General features: G+C 40.3%; 1 protein-coding gene across 4 annotated transcripts in view; it reads right to left on the bottom strand.

Moving 5' to 3' along the window:
- The window catches only part of itpr1b (inositol 1,4,5-trisphosphate receptor, type 1b), an 87370-nt gene that overhangs the window by 52934 nt on the left and 23524 nt on the right, over positions 1-10912 (bottom strand). For all 4 annotated transcript variants that reach the window (XM_035662450.1, XM_035662454.1, XM_035662453.1 and 1 more), the window contains 20 exons: positions 10688-10860; positions 10189-10308; positions 9914-10105; positions 9395-9646; positions 9155-9296; positions 8911-9064; positions 8297-8490; positions 8072-8210; positions 7684-7738; positions 7424-7589; positions 7116-7283; positions 6941-7012; positions 6718-6855; positions 6459-6584; positions 6091-6291; positions 5667-5918; positions 4126-4251; positions 3816-3944; positions 2671-2791; positions 2373-2557 (listed from right to left, as the gene is read on the bottom strand). In XM_035662450.1, the coding sequence (XP_035518343.1) occupies positions 2373-2557; positions 2671-2791; positions 3816-3944; positions 4126-4251; positions 5667-5918; positions 6091-6291; positions 6459-6584; positions 6718-6855; positions 6941-7012; positions 7116-7283; positions 7424-7589; positions 7684-7738; positions 8072-8210; positions 8297-8490; positions 8911-9064; positions 9155-9296; positions 9395-9646; positions 9914-10105; positions 10189-10308; positions 10688-10860 (3105 nt within the window). The remainder of the gene's footprint in view (positions 1-2372; positions 2558-2670; positions 2792-3815; positions 3945-4125; positions 4252-5666; positions 5919-6090; positions 6292-6458; positions 6585-6717; positions 6856-6940; positions 7013-7115; positions 7284-7423; positions 7590-7683; positions 7739-8071; positions 8211-8296; positions 8491-8910; positions 9065-9154; positions 9297-9394; positions 9647-9913; positions 10106-10188; positions 10309-10687; positions 10861-10912) is intronic.

Here is a 10912-nt window from a genome sequence, read left to right as displayed (position 1 = left end):
CACTGCAGGTGGCAGGTTGCGGTGGCAACAACTGAATGATTTAGCATTTTTTGACACTATTTCCCAAATGAGATTAGGTATTTTGATAGTAATACAATGTTTATTAGAAGCCTTGGTTGACAGCCTGTTAGCATTCTTGAAGCTGATATTACTTTTGAAAGGCAATTTCTTTTGTCCAATTTAAGAGCCATAGTTAATGTTAATGAACTCTGAAGCCGATTTCTTCTCACTTGAATAGTTATTCAGAAGCCTGGGAGTTCAGTGCTGAAAGCAAAAAGAAAGAGCCGCAAATCTTTCTTCTCCTCTCCCTTTCAGGGAATAAGCCTGCGTTTGCTTGAAATGGAAATATTCACACTGATGCAGTGCATAGCAAATGAGAGTGTGTGGGGAAAGTAGTTAAAGTTTGATTGGGCGTATCCTAGCCTGCACTCTCTTTAATGATGTTGGGAGTGTCCTCTGAAAATTGAAAACACCCTTCTCTATTCAGTCTCTCTCTGCGTTTTCCTCAGGCCCATGTTGCTCCATCTACAGTGTTTTCTTTTGCTGTTGCTCTCTCTGCGATGCAGCCATCCTGCCGGTCACGACTGGCTGCTCCAGAATACTCTACTGAGCTGTGTGACAGCATTTGGACGAGGGGTCCCAAGACATTACCGAACCCACCCCCTAACGCACACACACACCCCTTTTTTTTTTTTTATACCTATGCAAATTACAGTCAAAATGCAAAGGTAGACTTCACTTATTCTAATTATTTTTGACTTTTTCTGCTACTAGTACTTAAATTGCACCAATCACTGGTATTTAGGTGTTCCACAGAACCAGAAAGTTTCAAATGTTTGCATTATGCCTTTCCAAGTAGCACTATACGTTGATAAATATATTGCAGATATCATTGTTGTGAGTGTTCTTAGTGTTCTTCTTTTCCATGAAACTTAATTTGGTGTAGAACTTTGTGATATACCATATAAAATATATCTATATACTATGTCAATTGAAGCCAACACCAAGTGCCAAAAACTGCAGCTCCTTGAATAGCCACTTGAGCCTGGCTCCAAAAGTGAGTTAATCTCTATAAACCTGACCTTAAAATGCCAAACTTCACAGCAGAAATAAATATGTTTACAGCCTGGTACAAAAAACGGTTTCAGTTTCTAATCCTAACCCTAATTTTCCTCTTTGTGACTACACTGGGGGTGCATTTTTATATAACTCACCCATTAAAATTATATAAAGGTTTAAAGTTATGTAAAATTAAGTGTGTGACCGCTTTGGCCACCTCAGCTCCACCAATGCTCCACATCTTTGCACATTTGTGGATTATACCCGGGTGCTGGCGGATGATGGTGACAGCTATCAAATGCATAAAACAATTCACAGTCAACTGTCTGGTCAAGGACAAAGGTCGGACCCAATTAAAGAATAACTATTTTTAAAAAAACTCTAAAAAGCATCAGTAAAAGCATCAAAGTATTTTATTTAGAAATTTGCACCTGTGGGTCAGTGTGGCTTTATGTGGGATTGTATGTTTTCTGTTCAATAGAAATATCTCAAATACCATGCATAATCAGTACAATAAGATGAATGCTGATGAATATGGCGTTTCATTATAAACTCAACCTGACTTCTTACTTTCTTGTAATACATTCAAACCGGGGACAATGCAGATATTTAGGTGCGAGAATTATTTCACAAGAACAGACAGGCTGCAATTACAGGACACTTTTTATTTTACAAAATATTATTTATTTTATTTATTTTGTGCATTTTAGAAATATGTGACCAAAATTGAAATCATTTGTATAAACATAGGGCTACTACTTGGCTATGTATCTAATCAATACAGACAAAAAGAACAAAGTTCATTCTGTGCAGTAGGCAGTTTAATACTTTAGAATAAAAAAGTACTTGTACCTTTTTTAATCCAATTCAAGCTCCTCTCTGCCCAACCGACTATGGCACAAATGACTATATTACCACTACTGAAATAACCTGATGTCTTGTACTACTCTGCCATCAAATGTTGTCACTAATGTATTTTATAAAAAGCACTACTACTTCCTGTTACCCTTCATAAACCGGGCTGGTCTGTTGCGATACATACTGAGAGAAAAACACTAATTTTTACAGTTGCAGTTGCCTTTCAACCAGTTACATTATTTTACTAATGTTTTATTTAACTACTGTTTTTTTGTTTTGTTTCTGTTTTGAATTGATTATCATCATCATCCCATCACGCCGGCTTGAGTGATCGCTGTTAGATGAGATGTTTGGTTAAATGATCAAATACATTAAAATGAATTGAGAAAAAAAAATAAATTATTTGAACTACACTGAAATTGAAAAACAAACAAACAGTATGTCTTGCTACTGACCTGTAACCTCTCAATGATGTTTCTGTAGTCTTTAGAGGTAGTCAGGCCAGAGTCTCGTCTGGAAGTGTTCTTAGCAGATAGTCTCCAGCTGAGGATGCTCTTCTGCACAACATTATTGGACTTGACAAACAAGTTGTTCACCTGACTGTCCAAGTCCACCGGGATGGCAATGGCTCTGCTCTTAGCTGGGTAGAGGTAAGAATGTAGATATTTCTGTTTAATGCTGTCAATGTTTGCCACAGTGCCCTTTCTAATATAATATCAGAGACTGGAGGTTGGTTTCAGTCCAGTATCTTACCCACGTCTGAGAGTACTTTTATGCAAGCCTCCACTGAGGCCTTCTGAACAGGGTTAAGCCAGTTACAGTGGTATACCCTGAACACTCCCTGAAGCAGTTGTACAAATACTGGCTGACGAGTCTGTAAGACAGCAAGAGAGCAGATGATAAGAAAGAACACAATGAGAAATACAACAGACTGTGTAGAATAGATGGAGGATAAAAACTGTGATTGACAATTTAATAATTAATAAAGTAAGTGTGTTCCCTGACAAGGTTAAACTTTTACACAATTTCTGCTGGAGATGTCAATGTGAGTATTCTATAGCACCTAGGGTGGAGGGGTCTACAGCTTTGGGTCCTGTAGGCCAGCTGTTTATGATCATGTGCAGTCCCAACACATCCCACCAAACCAGTGCTTAATAGAGAGTACAGTCGATTTCTCTCAGAAAGAACAATCTTTTAGCAGACCACAGCCCTAGAGTACAATAAATACCTCAGTTATCTTTCCGAGAATGATGGCCTGTTGCAAGAGAAAGAGGGTCGTGATGTCATCATGTATTGGTAAACCTCAGCAAGCAGAGTTCTCAGAATGTGCAAAGGCTTACAAAAAAGAAAATTAACTGTTTCTAATGGGGCCAATTTGGAACAAAACAACTCCACATAAAAGGAAAACAGGGTGTGAAGTGGGCAACTGTATGTAAACTACACCACAGAGTTACCGTACAAGGGGGATTTATAAAGGGTTTTGGTCATGGCTCATTGGGAAAGTTGTGGGCAACAAGACACTGCTACACCAAGGTCTAAGAAATGGAGTGACCACGTTGCATGAGTACATCATCTGCACCATGTCCCAGTAAAACCTTGTGCAACACACCCACAGATCTGGGAACAACAGAGTCTGTGTGCTGACTAAGCTATGAAGATGTGAACACTCACACAGATACTTCTTTACATTCAGTCTGTCGATAAGCAGAAGGGTTGGGAAACAAAATGTGGGGGGAGTGACCATTACTTACATACATATGGTGTGCCATCTATGCAAAGGGAAGAATGATATTTTATAGTGTGTATTATTGTATATATGTGTATATAGACTTTCAATGACAATTGCAAGACTGCTTGTAATATGCATTTCAAAAGCAATACTCCATAGTCCAGATTACCTGCAGGCTTGTGCTCTGGTCAGAGAAAGGAGAGCTAAAGAAACATGTGACAATGCTCATGACTGTCTCAGTTACATAACGCTCCAGCGTGGTATCTGCATGCTTCCTGTCACTGGTGTTGTTGCACACCTAGGCAAGGACAGAAAAGATATTAACATGACACACAGCCACTGGATCACACTTCCTGCATGTGTGCGACAGGTGAGACACTGCATGCTGTATTGCCATAATCGGCCAAACCCATGATATAATACAGAGCACGACAGCACAGTTAGCCTCACTTTGAGATGTCGAATTCATTGTGACTTACTCGACAAATGTCCACCAGGAAGTTCTCAAACAGCTTCCACATATGGTTGGAGGTATAAATCTCCTTCATCTCTACCTCTGTGTCGACATAGCAGTGGTTCAGGAAGTTGATATAGGCAATCTTCACCTGTTACGACAAAAACAAACATGATGAGGCACATGTATTAGGGGTGGATCCACGGACAGAAACTAGCTCTCAAACACAGACTATAAACATGTATGCCACATATAGCATGTGTGCGGCAGGCTAGTTAGTTTCGCAGAATGTTAATAACAGGGTCAGAACCTATAAAAATGCAAGATACACATACTGTGTCATTGTACATATCATCACCTTCATTTATTGCTATCTGGAACACCTGCCCAGTTTAGGAAGGACACCGATATGTCTTAAGAACTGTTTTAATTTAGGTGCATCCATTTAACAAGGTGCTGGGAATGTTTTCTTATCAGGTTTGGTTCATTGTAACTCAACAGCATCAAGCAATACATGTAGACTTGTTTGGCTGCACATTCATGCACATGTAGCTTTTGCTGCACCTGTAGAGTGTGCCGTCAGTTAACTAAAACTTTGTTTAGTGAAGATAAAACTGATCACCAGTCTTCTAGTTTGTCATGATTTTTTCATACATTGAAATGTAGAAGGACTAGGGATGTCACGATACCAGAAATGTAGTAGCCGATAACAATATCGGTGAAATTTCACAATTCTCAATACCAATTCAATACCAAGGTAAAAACCAAAACCAAAACAACAAATCCCACTTTACCTTCAGTTCTCTTTTACACACACGTAGACACACACACACACACACTTTGGTCTGTGTAGTATGGCTGCGCAGTGGAACGGTGCACCACCACTCCTGAGGCTGCTACATCTTTGTGCAGGCTTTTTGCATTCACATGGGGGTTTTGATTTGCCTTTCTGACCAGCATAAGAGCAGTTCTCTCCAAGAGTTTTCTTGGTCTTTCAGACCTCATCTTGACCTCCACAATATTCATAAACTGCCATCTCTTAATTACATTTCGCAATGTGGAAACTGCAAGCTCACAATGCTTTGCTTTCTTCTTGTAGCCTTCTCCTGTATTGTGCACATCAATAATTTTCATTTTCAGAGTCTTACATTGTGGCTTAGAGGAATCCATGGTTGGTCAGTGTTCCCACAAGGTTTGAAGAGTCAGAGTATTTGTAAGGGGTTGAAATTGGCACGAGCTGACGTTTCCTAATGATAATTGTTGCCATGCCTCAGGCCTAACAAGCTGATGAAGGTCAGAGACATTGTAAAAATAATCTGAGACTGCAGAACTCTTGGGTTTCCCGAACTTTTGCAAATGCCACAATGTTTTTATTTTTATAATTTTGTTCATTTTACAAATTAAAATTAAACAATGCATAAATGTTTGCTGAATATTGTTAGATGAATTAATATTGTAAGGGGTAGTCTCATTTCAATCGCTATCAATTTGTTTCCTTGCGTAAAGACTATTAATACTAGATAATACACATTTCAGCTGAAAATAAATAAAATGCATTATTCATACCTCAGGGATACAGTCTTCATGGGTGACGACCCGTACGATATCATCCAGGGGCAGCAAGGAGTTACACTTGATCTCGGTGTAGACGTTCTTGCCCTCAGTGCAGACAGCCAGAAGTTCCACCAGGTGGATGTGGTACATGAGAGGGCTGTTTTCATCCATGCGGTCCCGCTCTGAACGCATCATCTGGACTAAGGTCTGGAAGGAGGCACGGTCGTTGTAGAACACCAGGACGTCCTCGCCCGAGTTCACTAGCTGAGTTGTGGAGAGTACAGTTTTATTACTAAAAAGGTAATTGTTCTGTGACTTAACATTATATATTACCATTAGTGTCACAACTGTTTCATTTCTGAGTTACTACTCTATAGTAGGTATTAGCAGCAGTACTTTTTTTGTTTCCTTTTGGTATAAAGATCATAGAACTGACCTCAGCCATAACAATGTCCTGACACTTCTTGATGAACTTGTTCTCGGCCTTCACAATGGTCTGCAGGAACTTGAGATACTGGACATGTCGACCATGAGTCTCAGTACAGTGAACAAAGTGCTGAACCACTCGCTCGTTGATCTCACTGCACAGCTGGAAGTTATTCATGAAGATGTGCTGCATGGTGACTGCCTCTAGGATCTGAAAGAGTTGGAAAAAGAGCGGCCAAAAACGACAGTCTGTGAAAATTAATGTTGATGTGTGAATTCCAGATTTGTTTTACCATAAGATAGCATTCTGAAAAGTGAACTGTATCAGCTGTAGAAACCAATCTGTAGGAGTAGACCTGAGATGCCTGTACTACTCACCCCTGGGTTGAGAAATAAGTTGATATGCTTGTGGAGAAGAGCCTGATTCGGCTGATTCCCTGCACAGAAATTCTGCAGGAACTCATGAGCCAGTTTCATTATCTCCTGCATTCGGACATCCTCGCCCTGATGCAGATAACACAGAGTCAGACTTCCTTTTGATTTACATCACATTAATGGGGAGCTGAAAATGTGTAAAAAAAATGCAGAGCTTTAAAGCTTCCTTATTATTTTACAATATTCCGTTGCAGTGTTGCACCTTCTCATAGGGGATCTGTAGGAGCTCTAGCACTACGCTGTGAGCTCCCATGTTCCTCAAAAGCCTCTGCTGCTGTTTCTTACTCTTCTTCCCTGAGCTTCCCTCCTGGACACACAGCTTACTGAGCCGCAGCAGGATCTGAACACACACAGCAGGAGGATTTTAATCACAGGCAACAAGTCACAAACATTAAAATACAAGAGTAATATACAAATGAACAAACCTCTTTTACAACTCTGTAGTTGTAACTGCTGGTGGTTTCTGTCTTCTTCTTGTCTGAACCAGGTGAGTCTCCCTGTAAAACAAGAAGCAAGGTCTTATAGCATTGCTAGAGGCTTTCAATGGACCTTCCTTCTTCATCAATTCAACAAATGTTTTATGTTTTCATCTTCTCTGACCTTCTTTTTGTTGTCAGACTCTGAAGGTCCATCTCCGTCCATTCCATCTTCTCCTTGCCTCTTATAAACCCACAGTTCAGACTTCTCCACAATAGAACGCAGCTGGTCCAGATCTGACTTGATCTGCTTGTAGTTATCCACATCCTGACTGGTCACCAGCAGCTGGACCTATTTGATTTGCATTAACTTAAACTTAATCTCAGAAATCCTTACATTTCTCACTTCTCACTTGTGTACTAAGAAGTGCTAGCCTAGATATGTCCATGGTCAGATATTAAAATGAAGTATTAAAGAAAGGAAACCCCTACTTGTTTGAAGGCCATGAGGACCTCCTGCCTCTGACTGAAGTGTCTGAAGAGCAGGTGAAGGGCTCCAGACACGAGAGGAGGGTAATCATGCATGGTCAGGTGCAGAAGGACTCTTAGGAAGGTACGGCCACCGTGGTCATCCAGGTCTAGTGGAGTGTTCTCCTCACTAAAAAGGTAATTGGAACAGAAATTACACAAACTTCATCTTGCTGGATCTAGCTTCAGAATAGCTCAGGATAGACTAGCAAGCTATGGATTACCTTCCTCCGAAAATCCCCTCTGCCTGTTCTTCAATGTTTTCAAAGTCAAGGTTTCCTAAAGTTATTAAAATATCAATAAGTCAAAGAATGAAATTTCAACATTTACATGAAATAAAATGTTTAATAATGATAAAACTTGACCTATAAATAAGACATTTTGACTTGTTATAGCAGGAAAACCAAAGGTGAAACAAAAAACGATGACTCCATCCAGTGTCCCAGTAACCATGTCAGTGAGCCAGAATGCACAAATACCAGGACCCTGGAAGTAACTCACCTACATGTAATGCACACATTATTTGTTATTAATCACACCTGTACTTTTCCTGCTATGACAAGCCACAATGTTTGTTGTAAAAAAGGTACATTAAATAAAGTGGCATCATACCTGGCATCTGACCTGAGACATTATTGGTTCCGTTCTGACTGGCAGTGTTGTCCGCTTGCGGGTTGTTCTCATCAAACTCACGTTTGAAAATACAAAGCAGGCAGGAGATCCTGTAGTCTAGCCGTACATTCAAAATGAACTAAAGGAAAAGACAAAAATGTTGCAACACAAATACAAAAAAAAAGTGTTTGCCATTGAGGAGGAACAAGTTTCCTGATGTCCTACCTGTAGAATCTCAATGACCTTCAGCTTCGTGTCCATGACCATGATGTCTTCTCTCTCTGGTTCAGTCTGTGCTTTAACCACATCTCCCTCTGGCTGATGAGTTGGTGTGGTGGGCAACAAGCCGCCTCCTCGCAGCACTACCTGGGTCATCAACTCACCAACTCCATGAATTGACTTCATCACATTACTGCCAGCTACATGCAGAAACAGAGAAATAATAACTTGTTTTTACTCTGAAAAGGCCACAGTCAATTAAGCATTAATACTTTGTAAGATTATTAAAAAGCAAAATGTATTAAAAGACCATTTGACTGACTTACAAAACTTTACAAGTCATAGTTAACAACATATCAATGGTATCTCTGTCTCAAATTCTGCTTCTGGTCATTTTGTTCTTTAAAAACGCATATAGTTGTGATTGTGGCTATGTTTAAATTACTTGCAGGCGCTGTATCTGTAAGAGCAGCTCAAGACTAAGGAAAAGAAAGTGACAGCTAAAATTACTTCTGACAATCTTAACTATCTATGGTGATACAACATCCAAGATAGAAAAGGAAAACCATCTTCAATGATATACAGTAAAGTGAGTTAAGCCTCAGGAGCTGGATGTTTACCTTTGTTTTCCTCTCCCTTCTCCATCTTGTTGATGGGGTAAATGGTGCTGACATGGACACAGTCTAATATGTTCAGTAAGATCTTTGTCAGTCGCAGCAGGTCACTAAAGTTGTAGAAACCAAAGTATATGAGGTTCCTTGCCAGGTTCACTACCTAGGGAGAAGAAAATTCAAAACAATGATTTATAATTGAACTAAACCAAAGTGACTTTGTCATTTCATACCATCCACAAAGAAGCATTACCTCAAAGGTAAGCTTGTTTTTCTCCTTGTCGGAGAAAGGAATGTTCTGTGACACCACCTCTCTCAGGTAGTTCTCCACAAAATCCATCGTGAGGCAGAACCGCTCTTTGATCTCATCTCTGGTGGTCCCATCGTTGTCATAGCTGGATAATTAGAGGACAATTACATATGAGAGATGCTGTCACACTGTTGAAATGGTAACACAAATCAATTACATATATAATCCATAAGACAAACTCACTCGTCAATAGCAATCTTAGAAGGAATCTCAGACCAAAGTCGGGCATATTTGACAGGTGTGACCTGCTCCTGGGGGTCACGGTCTACGTGCATGTGCAGCATCAGGCGGCAGAAAGACGCCCGCAAGTCAAAGGGCAGGTCCTCATCAGACATACAGCGCAGGATCAAATCTACATCCAGCTGACCAGAGATCTTGTTGATGGCCAGGTACTGACGGTCCAGACACATCCGGGCAAAGAGGTTCAGTTGGCACCTGTGAGGAAATATTAAGTGAAATATGAAATATTGAGTTTGGAGATGTCTTGTTTTTTATCAGAATTGAGTTGTTGTCATATTCAATATCCTTGAACATTACTTTGTGCCTGTGTGGGGTAATTATTTTTCAAAAAATGTCTTGCAGTTAAATATCTAAAAATAAACACAACAATTCATAAATGCCCTTTTCAACCAGACATGTGGCTGTTCAGGATTTTACAACAGTGCATATGCTTTCATATGTGTATAATCAAACACATCTGACCTGTAGTAACTGACCACGTCCTGGTCCTCCTTCTGGCCCTCCTTTGCATCCTGGGCCAACTCCCGAATGCTCTTACTCCGGATCTCCTTACAATTGTCTTTCCAGAACAGCCAGACCTCCTCTTCATCCTCTGCCTCCACTGGACTCTCTCCATTTGATGCTGTCTCAATCTCAAACCTCGACAGGACCAATCTGGAGAGCAGCATGAACATCATTTCTAAATGCCTTTTTTATTTTTGCAAATTAAATCGAAATAAGGAAAATGAGATGCTAACTTAGTTTCAATGAGGATATCAGCATTGGTAGGGTCCAGTACTGCATTGCAGATGAGCTCCTGTGTCACAGGGATGGACTTCTGCATGGACACGCAGAGATCTGAGAGGTAGTCCAAAAACCTGGGTAGAGATGACAATACATTACATTTTTCATAGGTCCGAGGGACTATATATATGAAAATATACAAATACATATGCCTTGTTTTTTTCCCACTCTCTGTGAGGGCCTCCTTTGTCCAAACATCTGGATCAGGCTGAGACATATTAGTAACAGCACCTGACAGGACTTTAACATAACACACGCACACACTAACTGTCAGCAAATTACCTGCAGAGCCAAAGTCATGCACAAGCACTTCCACTCATGTTCCTCTGCTCACACTTGAATACTTTTACATACATTTACATTCCTTAGCAGCTGTTATACAAACAAATCTGACCCAAACTGGCCACAGCCGCTTCCTCTATGCCAGTTCATGATATCTTTATGATGCCTCACCTCGGCTCCCGGTTCTTCCTCACTAGAGTGACAAATGTGTCTATCTCAGCAGCAGTGATATGTTTCTCCAGCAGCTTCCGGTTGTTGTGGAGCAGAGCTGTTATCGTGTCTTCCGCCAGCACATCATATCCTATCTGCTTCTGCATAAAGCGGAATTGCTTGGCTATGTATTCCTGTGAAAAGAAGAAAAGGAGGGATGATTATTGCAAAGAAAAGGCCTTGGTG

Source organism: Morone saxatilis, unplaced genomic scaffold (assembly GCF_004916995.1).
Source record: "Morone saxatilis isolate NCDOM2014 unplaced genomic scaffold, NCSU_SB_2.0 Contig18, whole genome shotgun sequence".
Classification (NCBI taxonomy): Eukaryota; Metazoa; Chordata; class Actinopteri; family Moronidae; genus Morone; species Morone saxatilis.
The sequence above is the reverse complement of the archived record's forward strand: the minus strand, read 5'-3'. Positions and strand labels throughout refer to the sequence as shown.